The sequence below is a fragment of the Mytilus californianus genome, unplaced genomic scaffold (assembly GCF_021869535.1).
Source record: "Mytilus californianus isolate M0D057914Y unplaced genomic scaffold, xbMytCali1.0.p SCAF_13, whole genome shotgun sequence".
Classification (NCBI taxonomy): domain Eukaryota; kingdom Metazoa; phylum Mollusca; class Bivalvia; order Mytilida; family Mytilidae; genus Mytilus; species Mytilus californianus.
Genome location: NW_026262615.1, coordinates 9,188,324 through 9,206,134, shown reverse-complemented (window position 1 = coordinate 9,206,134; position 17,811 = coordinate 9,188,324). Strand labels below are relative to the sequence as shown.

Here is a 17,811-nt window from a genome sequence, read left to right as displayed (position 1 = left end):
CATAAGAACAAACTATTAAAATCAGTTGAAACGGTAGCTCTTTAAAGCTTCTATTCTTTATTGATGAAAAGCCTTAATTTAATTACTTCAATCTTGTATGTGTAAATTATTTCTTTAATAAATGTCAAGATAGCTATTTAAAAAGGGTATACAGGTATAGAACCCATTTTATGATGTCAGTCGTATGAAATCCAACATAGTCAAATAGGGAAGTTCGCCGTGATATCACGGATTGATCACGTGACTTACTGGTGGGCACATACAATGGATGTTTGAAAATCGCAAGTCAATCGATATTTACCGTTAATTAGCCATGGTAGCTTCATGTTGTGTTATCGGATGTACAATCAGATTTGACAAGGACAATACCAAAAGCTTTTACCGTATCCCAAAGAAGCCAGAGTCGCGCAATTTCAGCAATCAGACGAGATCAGTGGGAACCAAGGAAAAATAACCGTGTTTGTTTTCAACAGTTCATATCTGGTAAGCCAATATTTTAATTACAAATTCATTTTTTTTTCTAATATTTGTTGTCTTTGGAAAGTATGTTTCTACTTATGAAAGCATGTCAACCGGAATTTATGCTTTTAAACACACAGAAATGAAAAAGGGGGGTGGTCATTGGATCTTATTTCTGTAACTTAGTGTAAGATAATCAGACAAGGTCAAGGAAGTTTTTTAAATATATTTTCATGATTTTAGATATTATTCTCAGCTATTTTTGTACTTAACCTTGGTATTTTTTAACTTTGTTTCTTCCTTTAATTGTGTTTTTTAAATCAAATAATGACATACAATGTACATCATACAAGGACCACATACATGTAGCCTATGATACATATATGTGGTACTTATCTATGACTGTGTCGATCATATAGTGAAGTCATGTTCTTCGGTCAACCAGTTGTACCACTTTCAAATGTTTTTAAAATAGCAAAACAACCTTGGTGTAAATTGAATTATAAATCATATGTAAATTTCATGTGTGAAGAGTAATGACGAGAACAACCCAGACTATATGCCATCAGTTGACATGGGGTATCAAAAGTACAAAGCAAGTGGTGACCAGCGATACGCCCGGTTTCAAAGAGTGGAACAAAAACAAGAAGACAAAGAGAAAGTCCTTCTCATACTGTACTTAACAAAACAAGTCCTAATTAGTGAGATATAGAACACTTCATTTCAGTGGAGTGTTTGAATAGCAGTTTCTTTTAAGTTTAAATCAGAAATAATTGAACATGTAATTAATCTTTGAAAACAATAATTAATAACTCTTATCACTTTAATCAAGGAGATGTCCAGGTTAACTTTAGCTATAGATGATACATGTATCTACAAACAAAATAATTGATTAACACTGTTGTAAATACACATTCAGCATCTCATCATGCTCATGATTCAACGATTTCATCAACCTTAATCAATATCTGTAGTGACCACAGGATCTTTTTTCTTTAATAAAATGATGTAAAGAAATGTAATGGTAATGGATGCTTAAAAATTTTACTAAGTTTTATTTATTGAAGGCTGTTTAACAGCTATTGTATAATATAAAAACATTTTTTTTTAAATTAATAAATTTTCTCCTTATTTTCAGTGCAGTCAGATAACAACCAACACGATGCTTGCATCAACAAGATTGCCACATTGAGAATTGAAAATGAACAACTGTATGCTGAATTAGGTCGCCTTCAAACAGAAAACACCACTTCAAAGGCAAACATCAGTCAGCTAAATTTTGAAAACCTTGTTACTGCCAGTGATCGTAAAATACAGTTATACACCGCTGTGCATTCTAAAGCTCTATTTATGTGGTTGTTGTCATTTTGTTCTTGTATATTGCCATCATGTAAAGTAATGTCACCGACAAGTGTTCTGCTATGCCTACTAATGAAGTTGAGACTCAACCTTCAACATGAAGATCTTGCCTTTCGCTTCGGTGTCTCGAAAACAACAATATCAGACATTCTTAACCTAGGACTTCCAAAATTAGCCAGCAAACTATCCTTTCTGATTCAATGGCTTGATAAGGAATATATATTAAGTAACATGCCATCTGTTTTTAAACAATCTTACCGAAGGTGCTCCAGTATTAATGACTGTTTTGAAGTTTTTATTCAGCGACCAAGCCAATTAACTGCTAGAGCTCAGACCTGGTCCAACTACAAGCACAACAACACCATTAAATTTTTAGTGTCAATAACACCAACAGGAGCTATTTCGTTTGTATCAAAGGCATTTGGTGGTAGGACATCTGACAAGGTTATTACACAACGCAGTGGTAATTTGGACAAAATTCAGTATGGAGATCAAGTGTTGGCTGACCGTAGGTTTTCGATATCAGAAGAACTTGCCAACAAAAGTGCAACACTAGTTACACCAGCATTCACAAGAGGAAAAAACAACTAAGTGCCAAAGAAGTAGAACAGACCCTTAAAATAGCGCATGTCAGAATCCATGTTGAGAGAGCAATCAAGAGATTAAAAAACTTTAACATTCTTAATTCAAACATGAGTATGTGCATGGTTCCTCATTCCGATAGCATTGTTATCATTTATTCAGCAATTTGTTATCTCCAACCCCAACTTGTGTCTTAAAAAACTCTTTTAAAGACTTGTATATATAGTTTTTCGATAATAGAAAGTTTCTTATTGCAAATTCAACAGGCTGTAGTGAATATAAAAATGTGTTTCAAATTAATTTATTTCACACAATGATGTATTACAAAAAAATTTATGTCGTTCAATGTACAAGTCTATGGTTTTCAAACATGAGCAGAATAGTTTTCATTAATGATGCATTAACAAGAACTTCTGTTTATTCCAAATGAACGAAAAAGCCAGTTACAAAATATATATATGAAAATGTACATGTATATAACAGATAAAATGTTATATACAACTAAATTCAAAAAGTTTGAGCAAAATTGTTTCCAAATTTTCTTTATTATAGATAAATATGTTGTTAAGTTTTCATTTTTCAATCATTCTTACATTTATTAGTGTGCATTCCAGCTATTGATAATGCAATTTTTAATTTTAACATGTACATGTATGTCTAGTTTTATCAATACATATTTATATATAGCATAAATACAAGATGTTGATTGAAAATGTTTTGCAATGTCTATGTATTAATAAAGTAATTCAATTGGTATTGTTTGTATGTCTATATTTCACAGCTAGCACAAAACCACATTCCTCTTGGTTTACGTCGAATGTTTACACATTTGTAGTGGAACCATTCATAAGGACATCGGTGACTATCACACGTTATCGTTCGACCACACCCTGGTTCTGAACAAATACACCATGATTTCTCATTAGCATTGTTGTTGTTGTCGACCCTGTCATTATTGTTTGTCATTTTCAAGTTCTCTGGCGAGAAGTTCACGTATAACAAATGATTTAAAAAAGTTTTCACACTTGTGTATCAACTTGCGGCAAAAGTCTAGATCAATTTGGACTCGCACTATTACCATGCTTGCTTCAGGCCGACATTTGGTATATACAACAAAGTCACAATACTGGCAGTTGGTGACGAACATCTGCATCTGGACTTGCGTAAAATATCTGTGGCTGGTCTTCAGGGTTAAATTTGCGTCGAGACAGAAGTTTTTGTCACTTTTTGCAGCTTGTGATACAGTCACATCTTTGTGTTTAAAAGGACATTTTACCTCTATTGTACCTCTGCCACAGCACTTGCAGTTCACAATGCCATCAGGGCTGACTCCTAGGAATTGGTGACTTGTGTGTATAAAGAAACCACACGGAGAACACGTTAGGTCTAGGTGGTGGTTCTGTTGGTGATTTGTGTATGCCTGTCTACATTCATCTTCATAGACTACGCCCCATTTGACTGACTGTTTTTTTGAAAGAGCATATGTGGAAAAACTAGTTATCCTTTTGACGAGGTTGGCTGCAGGAGTTGTTGCTTTACGAGCTAGCACATCATGAGCTTTTGATGCTGTGATTCTACCCATTCTCTGTTGATACCATAAGGAACTGATGGCTTGATTTCTAGTTGCTACTTCTCAATTTTTTGCCTTGTATTGTGAAAGAGTATATGAATCTATGGTTGAATCACAAAGGTCATTAATGTCATTGTTATCGGTCTGTTGAAGTGTAGACAGCAATGGAGGGGTACTTCCTTTCAGTTGTTTTTGAGGCAGGTGGATTATCTATACTTGGTGTCATAACTAAGGTAAAAAAAGGCAGCATTAGGTGCAATAGCATTCAGTTTCTTTAAGACTTCCTGGGGAGGGAGAGGTGCTGCCCCGTTGGTTTGGACCTTGCAATATCTGTTGTATGTCTACCCTTTATATGCTGGAATATGTCAGTGACAGAAGTTGGAGTAACTGACAATAAAAATAAATCAATACATTGAATATAATATATATATATACACATTTAAATAGTAACATACAAAATTAATTATTTTGCTTACAAGCATCTAAATCTGTGGTTAGCAGGTGTGATTAGCAATTCTTCTGTCTTTTGTTAATCTCCTCAACATAAACATTTCTAATTACAGACATATTGAATTTTTTTTAGCTAATATAAAATATTGATTTGTCTCCTACTTTACATATATCTTTGATTTATTTTTATTATCCGTTTAATAAACTGATAAATTTGCATACAGGATAACACTTAATGCACTTTTTATTCCTGAGTCATATTGTAAAAAATAACAAATTCAGGTAAAACTTTATACCTGAATAAAAGTGTAAAAATATACCTCTTTTTTAAATCTGTTATTCCACTGACAAGCTTTACTGGTTGAACGTGTTTGTGTGATTCCAATTTTAACAGCCATCTCCACCTTGAACAGTAGTGCCCCAACATGACTGCATCCTTCCCCTAACCTGTAAATGAAGAAATTTTTGTTATATGACATTTTGAAAATGTATCTGTGCTAATGAAACCAAATGTAATACATCAACTGAATTGTTTCATATTTTTCATAAAAAGGCGTTTTATAGCCGACCATGCGATAAGGGTTTGTCTCATTGTTGAAGCCTGTATGGTTGGCTATATCTGCTTACATCTAATTCAATTGAACTCTGCTGGATAGAATTGTCTCATTGACAATTGTACCACATCTCCTTATATTTCATATCAATATATAAAACACATTACATATATATATTGTTGTCTATATATATATATATATAAATAAGTCTGAATTGAAAACAACGTTCAAACCTATGATTGCGTTGGATAAAAACCGCAATTTTTATACGTGTGCATGCAAAACAAATTTCTTGGTGAAGGGGTCTAAATACAGCACAAACAACATTTTCCAAAAAACCAAAAAAGTGAAAAAGTATATCTTAACAAAACGCATTTGACTAACAGGTCGAACAACAAATGTTCTTAAACCCTGCTGACTGCCATTGGCGATTGCCAAATAAACGGATCACCGATGTAATAAATGGATCTTAATTTTAAATTTAATACTAAACAGAAAACAGTAAACTTGCGGAAAAGATGATATACCGCAAACAAAAGGTGCAAAGGTTTTTGTACACCATATCCGGATTTCGACAATTAATGTCTCTTCAGTGATGTTAGGAATCGAAACGGTATTTGGAAGGCCATATAATTTACCTCAATTTAGGATAGACTCTTGAATTTTAAAGAGTCGAAATAGGATGAACGGATCATATAAACCCGAAGGCAAATATAATACAAGCCCAAACGAAAAAATATAAATAAGTCTAAATTGAAAACAACGTTCAAACGTATGAGTGCGTTGGATAAAAACCGCAATTTTTATACGTGTGCATGCAAAACAAATTGCTTGGTGAAGGGGTCTAAATACAGCACAAACAACATTTTCCAAAAGACCGAAAAAGTGAAAAAGTATATCTTAACAAAACGCATTTGACTAACAGGTCGAACAACAAATCTTCTTAAACCCTGCTGACTGCCATTGGCGATTGCCAAATAAACGGATCACCGATGTAATAAATGGATCTTAATTTTAAATTTAATACTAAACAGAAAACAATAAACTTGCGGAAAAGATGATATACCGCAAACAAAAGGTGCAAAGGTTTTTGTACACCATATCCGGATTTCGACAATTAATGTCTCTTCATTGATGTTAGGAATCGAAACGGTATTTGGAAGGCCATATAATTTACCTCAATTTAGGATAGACTCTTGAATTTTAAAGAGTCGAAATAGGATGAACGGATCATATAAACCCGAAGGCAAATATAATACAAGCCCAAACGAAAAAATATAAATAAGTCTAAATTGAAAACAACGTTCAAACCTATGAATGCGTTGTATAAAAACCGCAATTTTTATACGTGTGCATGCAAAACAAATTTCTTGGTGAAGGGGTCAAAATACAGCACAAACAACATTTTCCAAAAGACCAAAAAAGTGAAAAAGTATATCTTAACAAAACGCATTTGACTAGCAGGTGGAACAACAAATGTTCTCAAACCCTGCTGACTGCCAATGGCGATTGCCAAATAAACGGATCACCGATGTAATAAATGGATCTTAATTTTAAATTTAAACTAAACAGAAAACAATAAACTTGCGGAAAAGATGATATACCGCAAACAAAAGGTGCAAAGGTTTTTGTACACCATATCCGGATTTCGACAATTAATGTCTCTTCAGTGATGTTAGGAATCGAAACGGTATTTGGAAGGCCATATAATTTACCTCAATTTAGGATAGACTCTTGAATTTTAAAGAGTCGAAATAGGATGAACGGATCATATAAACCCGAAGGCAAATATAATACAAGCCCAAACAAAAAAATATAGATAAGTCTAAATTGAAAACAACGTTCAAACCTATATATATATATATGTATTTAGACCCCTCTACCAAGAAATTTGTTTTGCATGCACACGTATGAAAATTGCGGTTTTTATCCAACGCAACCATAGGTTTGAACGTTGTTTTCAATTTAGACTTGTTTATATTTTTTCGTTTGGGCTTGTATTATATTTGCCTTCGGGTTTATATGATCCGTTCATCCTATTTTGACTCTTTCAAAATTCAAGAGTCTATCCTAAATTGAGGTAAATTATATGACCTTCCAAATACCGTTTCGATTCCTAACATCACTGAAGAGACATTAATTGTCGAAATCCGGATATGGTGTACAAATTTTTGCACCTCATGTTTGCGGTATACCATCTTTTCCGCAAGTTTATTGTTTTCTGTTTGGTAATAATTTGATAATAAGATCTGTTTTGTTACATCTTGTGATCCGTTTATTTGGCAATCGCCAATGGCAGTCAGCAGGGTTTAAGAACATCAGTTGTTCGACCTGCTAGTCAAATGAGTTTGTTAAAATATACTTTTTCACTCTTTTGGTCTTTTGGAAAATGTTGTTTGTGCTGTATTTAGACCCCTCTACCAAGAAATTTATTTTGCATGCACACGTATGAAAATTGCGGTTTTTATCCAACGCAACCATAGGTTTGAACGTTGTTTTCAATTTAGACTTGTTTATATTTTTTCGTTTGGGCTTGTATTATATTTGCCTTCGGGTTTATATGATCCGTTCATCCTATTTTGACTCTTTCAAAAGTCAAGAGTCTATCCTAAATTGAGGTAAATTATATGGCCTTCCAAATACCGTTTCGATTCCTAACATCACTGAAGAGACATTAATTGTCGAAATCCGGATATGGTGTACAAATTTTTGCACCTCATGTTTGCGGTATACCATCTTTTCCGCAAGTTTATTGTTTTCTGTTTGGTAATAATTTGATAATAAGATCTGTTTTGTTACATCTTGTGATCCGTTTATTTGGCAATAACCAATGGCAGTCAGCAGGGTTTAAGAACATCAGTTGTTCGACCTGCTAGTCAAATGCGTTTTGTTAAAATATACTTTTTCACTCTTTTGGTCTTTCGGAAAATGTTGTTTTTGCTGTATTTAGACCCCTCTACCAAGAAATTTGTTTTGCATGCACACGTATGAAAATTGCGGTTTTTATCCAACGCAACCATAGGTTTGAACGTTGTTTTCAATTTAGACTTGTTTATATTTTTTCGTTTGGGCTTGTCTTATATTTGCCTTCGGGTTTATATGATCCGTTCATCCTATTTTGACTCTTTCAAAATTCAAGAGTCTATCCTAAATTGAGGTAAACTATATGGCCTTCCAAATACCGTTTCGATTCCTAACATCACTGAAGAGACATTAATTGTCGAAATCCGGATATGGTGTACAAATTTTTGCACCTCATGTTTGCGGTATACCATCTTTTCCGCAAGTTTATTGTTTTTTGTTTGGTAATAATTTGATAATAAGATCTGTTTTGTTACATCTTGTGATCCGTTTATTTGGCAATCGCTAATGGCAGTCAGCAGGGTTTAAGAACATCAGTTGTTCGACCTGCTAGTCAAATGCGTTTTGTTAAAATATACTTTTTCACTCTTTTGGTTTTTTGGAAAATGTTGTTTGTGCTGTATTTAGACCCCTCTACCAAGAAATTTGTTTTGCATGCACACGTATGAAAATTGCGGTTTTTATCCAACGCAACCATAGGTTTGAACGTTGTTTTCAATTTAGACTTGTATATATATATATATATATATATATAAGAACAATAGAACTCTGGGTCATAATCGAGTAAATTAACAGTATACATACCCTGCCATACAGGTACAGTGAGCACAATATACTGTCCCGCTTCTCTTTTCCAAATACACCTATGGTTCTTGTGGTTTATCTCTAGTCTCTGTGGCGGTGTGACCTTTGCCTTGAGGACCATGAATGGACAGTCGTTGTCCACTGGGTGAGAAAACACGACTTGTACATGTCCACTGACGACGTAACTGAAAAAGGGAACAAATCAGTATAAGGAACATAAAGCAAAAAGAACATTTAGTTATCATGGTTATGGACATGCATGTATGATACTTATAAATGTATATATATAAAATTATTCAAAATATCTTCAGGTGACACAGTGACTTAGCCTTCAGTACAATGCTATGCCTTATACATAAACCTTTTTAAACCATCTTTTATTTTTTTTTTAAATTTTATAGATATTTTTTAAATGTTTTATTTATGTATTCTAGTTCAAATATATCAAAATAAGTCAAACACTACAATTATAGATAAATCACTACAAAACTAAATCATCAATCAATACAGAAATGTAAAATTCAAGGTAAATTTAGTGTATCAAAAACAGGTTATTATGTGCATTTATTTAATGACACTACATATGCACAGTGACATACGTTCAAAAAAGATGACACAGTTTTCTATACAGTGAATGACATTGTCATAGTAGGAATATACGTTTACCTGTGATCAGGTTAGATGACCTAATATGGCATTAACCACGTATCATAATAAAAACCCGTTTACCTGAGAAGGTGAGATTGCAAAAAAAAATTCAAGCTCTTTTTTCATGTAAAACTTGTTTAAAAATCGAAATAATAATTCAAATGCATATTTTAACACTTACTTGTATGCAACTAACGATGTGTATGCTTTCATTGAGTCTTTGGTGTAGATGGAAGGTGTGTCAATCAAGTAAAGGTAAATATCGCCAAAGGTCAGGTCGGGCCGGGTGCTAGGGTCAGAAGTCCATTGTTCAGCAACTGCGTACGGATCTGGCAAACTTTTAGTTCCCGTGTTGTACAATAACTTTGTGCAATATCTTTGCTTTGCTTCAACTGACATGGAATTTGCATATGTTGATAAATTGTTGAGAGAACTCGATAAAATGTTTGTTTTATCGGCAATTATTTTTATGAATGGGTCTTGCCCACCAATTTTATACGCATGCGCAATGTGACGTCACTTTCTATTCGTACGAACTTCCCTATTAAAAACAAATCTTCGTGCATTCATTATTGCGATTGTTTAATATACTTATTTAGTTTATACCTCAAACTCTTTAAACTCCTTCCAAACAAATCATTATAACAATAAAGCTATCTATTTTTGTTTTAAGTGGAAGACGAATGAATAAAAGAAAGATGACAGAATGCAGAACAATGGAGAAAATGTTAGCCAAAGAGAAGAGCAAGATGTTTCAGTTCAGTATGACTTTTCTATTAAATTTTCAAACAACTCAAAAAGTCAGAACGTATTAGTTAACAAAAAAGTATTACACAGTGAGGATGAAACTATAAAATCAGAAAGGGATTCTCGTTTATTAAATGGGAGTAAAAAGACAGGGAATTATGGTGCAGTAAGTACTGGGGAATCACTGCGAACAACTCATCAAAGTAACTGTTATAATGAGGAATTTATTGACCCAGTGGTAAATCAGGACAACACTTTTTTTGAGCCAGTGAAAGGTCAGGACAAATTTACAGAGGGCAGAAATGTGAACCCAACAAGAAAAGAAATTCAGAATGTCATTGTTGAGACATCGTTAATTTCATCTAACTCTGTTGATGAAGGATTGGAAAAAAAAATTCCGGGATCTTGTGATGATCAGGGTGATATTGAGTCTACAGAATTATCAACTCCTACATTTTCATTCCGTGCCTTAAGCAGCCGACATAAACTGATCCTTATAAGTATATCCTTGTGCGATTTTCTGAGCTACCTGTGTTTGTCGTTGATAGCACCATTTTTTCCTAGTGAGGTAAGATAATTATTTCACATTTGTTAAGTGTGTTTTTGTTGCATTTGTACTATGAATCTCTAAAAAAGATAAAAGAAGCGCTTTCCAAGGTCCCCCGTTGATGCAAGTTATTGAATCTGTTCAAAGGGGAACAACTCGAAAAATAAATCATCTTTCAAACCTTTTAATACATATTTTACAAAAAACATAGGTACTTGGGGACAGGACAATTTTCTGTAGTCCTCCCCCTTTTTTTCAAAATCCGTTATTTTTTTGTTTTCTCTTAAATTCAACTATTTACACGTTTTTTCTGTAATATATGAACATGAATATACTAGAAATAACTTGTATTTGCTATTTACTATCAATTCCAAGTTTACTATCCACAGCAGTCACTGATATATTATATAGAGGATCATATATATTACGTTATATAATTGTAACTTAATATTCAATATCCAACTGGCAGCTAGTAGATGTTTCGATAATTAAAATGTCTCAGGAAAAATTAATAAAATAGGTTTTTAAAGAATTCTTAAAATCATAACCATTTTAAAAACAGTAGAGGTGAGGAAGAAAAAAGTGATAGAAATCTGTTTGTGACCACACCATAAATATCTGCATCAACATCAAATATTTTCTGGACAGCCGTGTTAAGATAATACATTTTCACCCTGAATATAAGAATAAGAAGATGTGGTATGATTGCCAATGAGACAACTCTCAACCAGAGACCAAATGACATAGAAATTAACAACTATAGGTCACTGTACATAATAACAACTGACATGACTGAAGGTCATTATAAAAAGTTTGATGGAGAAGTGATCATGTGTTGTTTTTATCATAATCCCATGCATGACATGGTCTATAGATATGATTGGCTATAATGATGTCTAGTTTTGGACAAGTTTTATCTTTGGTTGTTTTCATATATCTAGTTTGGTTTATATTCATTATGTAATGCAATGAAATTATCTGTAACAATTTGATGAAGTAAATATTTGAAAATAATATTTAATATTTATTCAAGGATCATTGGATCTAGCTCCCATCCCAGACAACATTTGTACGTTGTCACAACAATGGCCCACATATTTACATTCATTGACCCAACGTTGGCCCAATGTATAAGTGCAAAGTGGCCCTATGTTGGCCCAACGTGATGGCTAAACGTTGGCACAACGTTGTAAGGTTTAACACAATACATAGGTCCAAAGTTGGCCCAATGATGGAATAATACAGCCAATGTTGAACAAACGTTGGGCCAAAGTAGTAATAAAAACTTTAAACAAACGTTGGCACTCCGTTGTTTCAATTTGTAAACTTTTCAATCCATATGAAGGATGCTAAAATCCTTTCCAAGCAACAACTGAAAAAATTCCTGGTTTTTACATCAGTTCAAAATTGCGAAAGTATTAGTTTCTTAAAATATTGTAAATATTGCGTTTTACAGATCTACTGTTGTTATAGCATATTGTTTTTCTTACATACTACCCTGAAAATTTGGTATTTTACCACTTTCTCTCCATCTTCCTGAACATGATTAAAATATTTGCCACTTGACGTTTAAGCAACCAACAATCAATCAATATTTCTCTCCGGAATTGTACTTTTGAATTTTACCCATATTTGAATGAATTCAATCAACATATCCATGTTACCTATTTTTCTTAAATAATGTATATACATGATATACAATGGTGTGAATACAAACAAGTCTAAATTGAAAACAACGTTCAAACCTATGATTGCGTTGGATAAAAACTGCAATTTTTATACGTGTGCATGCAAAACAAATTTCTTGGTAGAGGTGTCTAAATACAGCACAAACAACATTTTCCAAAAGACCAAAAAAGTGAAAAAGTATATATTAACAAATCGCATTTGACTAGCAGGTCGAACAACGGATGTTATTAAACCCTGCTGACTGCCATGGCGATTGCCAAATAAACAGATCACCAGATGTAACAAACGGATCTTTATTATTAATTTAATACTAAACAGAAAACAATAAACTAGCAGAAAAGATCGTATACCGCAAACATGAGGTGCAAATATTTGTACACCATATCCGGATTTCGACTATTAATGTCTCTTCAGTGATGTTAGGAATAGAAACGGTATTTGGAAGGTCATATAATTTACCTCAATTTGGGATAGACTCTTGAAATTTGAAAGAGTCGACATAGGATGAACGGATCATATAAACCCGAAGGAAAATATAAAACAAGCTCAAACGAAAAAAATATAAACAAGTCTAAATTGAAAACATCGTTCAAACCTATGATTGCGTTGGATAAAAACCACAATTTTTATACGTGTGCATGCAAAACAAATTTCTTGGTAGAGGGGTCTAAATACAGCACAAACAACATTTTCCAAAAGACCAAGAAAGTGGAAAAAGTATATTTTAACAAAACGCATTTGACTAGCCGGTCGAACAACGGATGTTCTTAAACCCTGCTGACTGCCATGGCGAAGTATTAAACTTTTAATACTTAACTGGTTATCTAGCTAATAATAAATTATATATATACAAAGGTATGAATATATATAATCTATTATTAGCTAGATAACCAGCAAAGTATTAAAAGTTTATTTTTTTTTGTATCTATACATTGCTAAAATCAGATCTAGAATGAAAATGATAAAGTCTATTCATGATAATTCATTCATCACATTTGTATGAAGGCAATGATAATTCATTTCATACAGCTATTTTCCTAGTTCTGTATTATGACATGTTTTTAATTCAGGAGAGTGTTCCTTTTGTTTTCTGCTACACTTTGTTTTGTCACTATTTCTGAATGTTTATCCTTTATCCAGTATAGCATATCTTCATAAAAATTATTTCACTGCCCCTGTAATAAAGTAATGAATAAATGAGTACTCAATGTATACTTCTTAAGAATATATTAAATCCTCCTAAAAAAAACCAAAAAGACCAAAAAATACATTGTTTCCGGTGTCCTGGAACAACAAAATATGGCAAATGGGTAGAGAAAAGACTCTTTTTTAATATTTTACCTAAACTATACAAGGCAAGGCAATAGGCATTATGCATGGTTTACCATAATGGTAAGACTTTACCGTGCTTGCTAGGTTTAGCAGGAAAATTGAGGGTAGATATGGATACAGGAAACAGAATTATGTCAAAAAACGTTCTAACTAAATAATAATTCTAGTTTAAAAAATACAAAGTCAAATCTAAATACACTAGCATTAACGGTAATATTAAACATTTTATGTATGTAGCATAAAGGATGGCTATTATGTTACATACTTAGTAATTCATTCTCGGCTATCAAATGGTAGAATGCATTTTGTCCCATCTCCATTTCCATGCATTTTCTAGCCAGAATATTGTCAATGATTCCTACTATTTCTTTTGCACTCTAATTTAATTTGTCTTCTGTAGTACTCAAATACCTGACCTATAAATTTATATTAGAATGTAAAGTTGAATATTAAAAAGGAAATATACTTCAAATAATTTATACACGAATCTGTCTTCCAATTTTTATGGACTTCCTTTTAGAAATATCCTAAAGTGTGGTATATTTTTTTTTAACATTCTTTTTCCCCTATTTTTTGATATTTCAATAAAAAACTTTCTTGATGGCTCTTTTCCTTAGATTTCTATGTCGGTTATTACAATTAATTGGATGATTTAAATATAATTATCACACATACATGCCGTTTCATTTTGTATTATATATAACTTTTGATCATGTTGATGCAGTTCACTTTTTCATGATTTCCTACTGTTTATAACAAGGCATACATATAATTTAAGGAAGAAGCGTCAGCTTTTTGTGATATTTACTCCTACAAACTATTCAAATACCGATTTTGTTTTGCTAAAGTTTTGCCGAAGACAAAAAGTCGAGTCCGTCTATATATATAAATGACAAATTCTTGCACTGAATTTAAAAAATTTAAGAAATGAATACACTATTTAATATCTCAAACACACTTTACACATGTACATGTGTATATGATCATGTTTCACAAATATATCGTACATATTTTGCGATTTAGAAATGAAAAGAAATGATAAAACTAACGAATCATTTTATATCTCTATGAAGTAGAATTCATTAAACAACATTTCTGAAACATTACGGAACAAGGTACATCCTAAGACAGACTTTTCCATTAATAGTGATAATAAATGCAATCGTCATATTTAACAAAGATTTCAGAAATAATATATTAAAATATCGGTAATATACAATTTGTTTGATTAAACTAATGTTCAGTGGCAAATATTTCATGCTTATTTAAGATTAAAAATGATTTAAACAAGATCTAGAAAATATTTCGCCCGAACCGTAAACTTCAAGATCAACACTATAAAATGATAGAAATTATATGTTTTATTTGTGAACTACATTCCTCAGGTAAAAAAACCATATTGTATTTGTCATCCATAATCATATCTATATATCATAATTTTTAAAGTTACAACTTACATGTTTTTTTCTCTTTGAACTTCAGATGACGTATTTATTCCTCTTGTTTTCTACGTTATCACTGCTTTCTTACAAATACATGACAGGAAATAACCTCAAAAGTGACCATCCCATTACATTCAGATTTCCTATAAACTAAATTAACATAGCAACTATCTTTGAAATTTGTCTTATATGTGGTCAAACTTATCAGAATGTGCTTGATTAACAGAATGGCTTTTTGAAATATCACTCTGTATATAATTGCTGATTATGTTTCACAATGTTGAATGAAAAAAGTTATAATAATTAATGATAATAATAATAGATAGGATCAATGTTGGTCCAGTAATGGCCCAACATAGAGTAGTAAATCTGATTTCAGTCAATGATCATATTCGGTATAACATTCACTTTTCATAAAACATGCAACAATCGAAAGTATCCGCCTTCCCAAGAGAAATAAAGAGAAAAATATTTCAAAATCAATTTTTATTTAACAAATTTCATATCGGCCCTATGTTGGCCCGATGTTGGTATCAAGTAGAGTCTGATAGTTTCAACTTTGGGCAAACATATAAGTATGCAAAGCATGGTCAGTTTTTTTTTTTTTTTTTGTCAAAAGTACAATATGCCATTCCACTAAACTTTTGTATGGATAAAAAAGTGAACTTGAAAATGAATAAAGTGAACAAAATTCGTCGCAAAGATCGGATTTATTGAACTGTTGTATCCAACATCGGCCCATCATTGGGCCAACATTAGTTCAAAATTTTGATGCAAACAACAACAAATGGTGTTTGCTACTAACATGAGATTATAGTATGAATTTACAACAGCGGGCCAACGTTGGACCAATGATGTGCAGCCAACACCAACGTACGCCCAACGGACCGGCAATTTGCCAACGTTGGCCCACCGTTAGTCTGTTGACTGGGATGGCTGTCTGGTAAACATCGTTAGTATCTTTGCATCGGAAATAAACACATTTGTTCTAAAACCAGTTGTTGGCATGATAAGGGTTATTTTCTTCTCATATATTTTATGATGGTATGATACTAAACCCCTAACGGGAGGGATTGTGTTTGATTTTCATATGATGGAGACATAATCTTTCAATCAGTTTAATTGAAGTCTAGAGCTAGCAAGTCACTTACTGCTAGAAGTCCTTTGTTAATTTATGCATCATTTTCATTTTGCTTAGTTTCTTTTGTTACCTATTCTGACATCGGACTCGGACGTCTTTTAAATTGCGTTTTACAGTGCGTATTGTTGTGTGTTTGTTTATTCTACATTGGCTAGAGGTATCGGGGAGGGTTGAGATCTCAAGAAACATGTTTAACCCTGCAGCATTTTTACTACTGTCACAAGTCAGGAGCCTCTGACCTTTGTTAGTCTTGTATGGTTTTTTAATTTTAGTTCATTTATATGTTTTGGAGGTTAGTATGACGTCCATTTTCACTGAACTAGTACACATTTTTATTTAGGGACCGGCTGAAGCCCGCCTCCGGTTGCGGAATTTTCTCGCTGTGTTGAAGACCCCTTGGCGGCTGTTTTCTGCTCTTTGGTCGGGTTGTTGTCTCTTTGACATATTCCCCATTTCCATTCTCAATCTTATTATCAATGTATCAGCAACCCAATAACAAAACAATTTAAGAAACAAATTTGTAATCAGATCATTATTATTGGAATTCCTAACAGGTCCTTGTAAATTCACAAGAAAATCTTTTATGGTCATAGCTAACATTCTTTGTCCACAAACATCATAAATTCCAATAAAGTGTTCACATAACTGTTTTATAAAACATGAATAGACCCAAATAAGTCTGTCATTTTCAAACAGTATACAAAATGTAATTCTTGCGGTTTTTGTTCTTTATTTTAGTGTTTATGAATGGATGATTGCATTAGAAAGTGGATAAAAATGTTCATATTTTTTTTAGATTCTCACTTATATAATGTTTTACTTTTGAAGTCAATTTGATAGAAAATAGCATACGGCTTATTCACGATCACAACCATATCAACCCACGATACTTAACATGATTAAAGGCCGACCTTAAACAATTCATTGTTTGATGTTGCCTACCCAGGACTTGAAGATTTGGACAGGTAGGTATGTATTTTATTATTTTATTTGGCCAACAACACAAGTTGAAATTGAGAATGGAAATGGGGAATGTGTCAAAGAGACAACAACCCGACCATAGAACAGACAACACCAGAAGGTCACCAACAGGTCTTCAATGCAGCGAGAAATTCCCGCACCCGGAGGCGTCCTTCAGCTGGCCCCTAAACAAATATATATACTAGTTCAGTGATAATGAACGCCATACTAAACTCCAAATTGTACACAAGAAACTAAAACTAAAAATAATACAAGACTAACAAAGGCTAGAGGCTCCTGACTTGGGAGTTACATGTTTGATACAAGAAAACAACCTTAGAGCCAAACTTTTAAAACACTTTGAAATGATTTGTGTCATATTTTTTTCTTGGGTAGGCTGCTTTTTAGATGGGTAGTTAGGCAACATCAAATAATTTAGATTTAATTGTTAACCTAATTAATTCCAAGAGCTCTGCTTGAGGGATCATATTGTTTGAGCAGGCTCAGGGTTGATATGTTTTATCGTGTTGGATATTGAAAAAGCCATATCATATACACTTCATTACATGCCTCAAGTAGATATGTTTTGCGTGAGTCAAAACATGATGTAAAATAGATAAGAGGTTTGATAAAACTTTATATGAACTGGTGACTCAGATATCAAT

The 17,811-nt window shown here is 32.8% G+C and overlaps 2 protein-coding genes and 1 long non-coding RNA gene across 8 annotated transcripts in view; 2 read left to right on the top strand and 1 right to left on the bottom strand.

Annotated features, from left to right (window-relative positions):
- LOC127723129 (MFS-type transporter SLC18B1-like) overlaps window positions 1–17,811 on the top strand; it is a 159,758-nt gene that overhangs the window by 111,911 nt on the left and 30,036 nt on the right. The window lies entirely within an intron of this gene.
- The window catches only part of LOC127723130 (MFS-type transporter SLC18B1-like), a 102,541-nt gene that overhangs the window by 55,128 nt on the left and 29,602 nt on the right, over window positions 1–17,811 (top strand). Inside the window, exons 1-2 of one of the 6 annotated variants that reach the window (XM_052229628.1) lie at window positions 9,246–9,377; window positions 9,962–10,603. The exons of 4 other annotated variants lie outside the window; for them this stretch is intronic. In XM_052229628.1, coding sequence (XP_052085588.1) covers window positions 9,995–10,603 — 609 coding nt within the window. In that variant the 5' untranslated portion in view covers window positions 9,246–9,377; window positions 9,962–9,994. Of the gene's footprint in view, window positions 1–9,245; window positions 9,378–9,961; window positions 10,604–17,811 lie in introns of those variants that run through there. One more of the 6 variants, XM_052229627.1, reaches the window with a different exon arrangement.
- Window positions 3,987–9,779, bottom strand: LOC127723133 (uncharacterized). Its single transcript, XR_007991894.1, has 4 exons — window positions 9,470–9,779; window positions 8,641–8,825; window positions 4,741–4,867; window positions 3,987–4,198 (listed from the first exon to the last, which is right to left on the bottom strand). It is a non-coding gene; the product is annotated as an uncharacterized LOC127723133 (long non-coding RNA).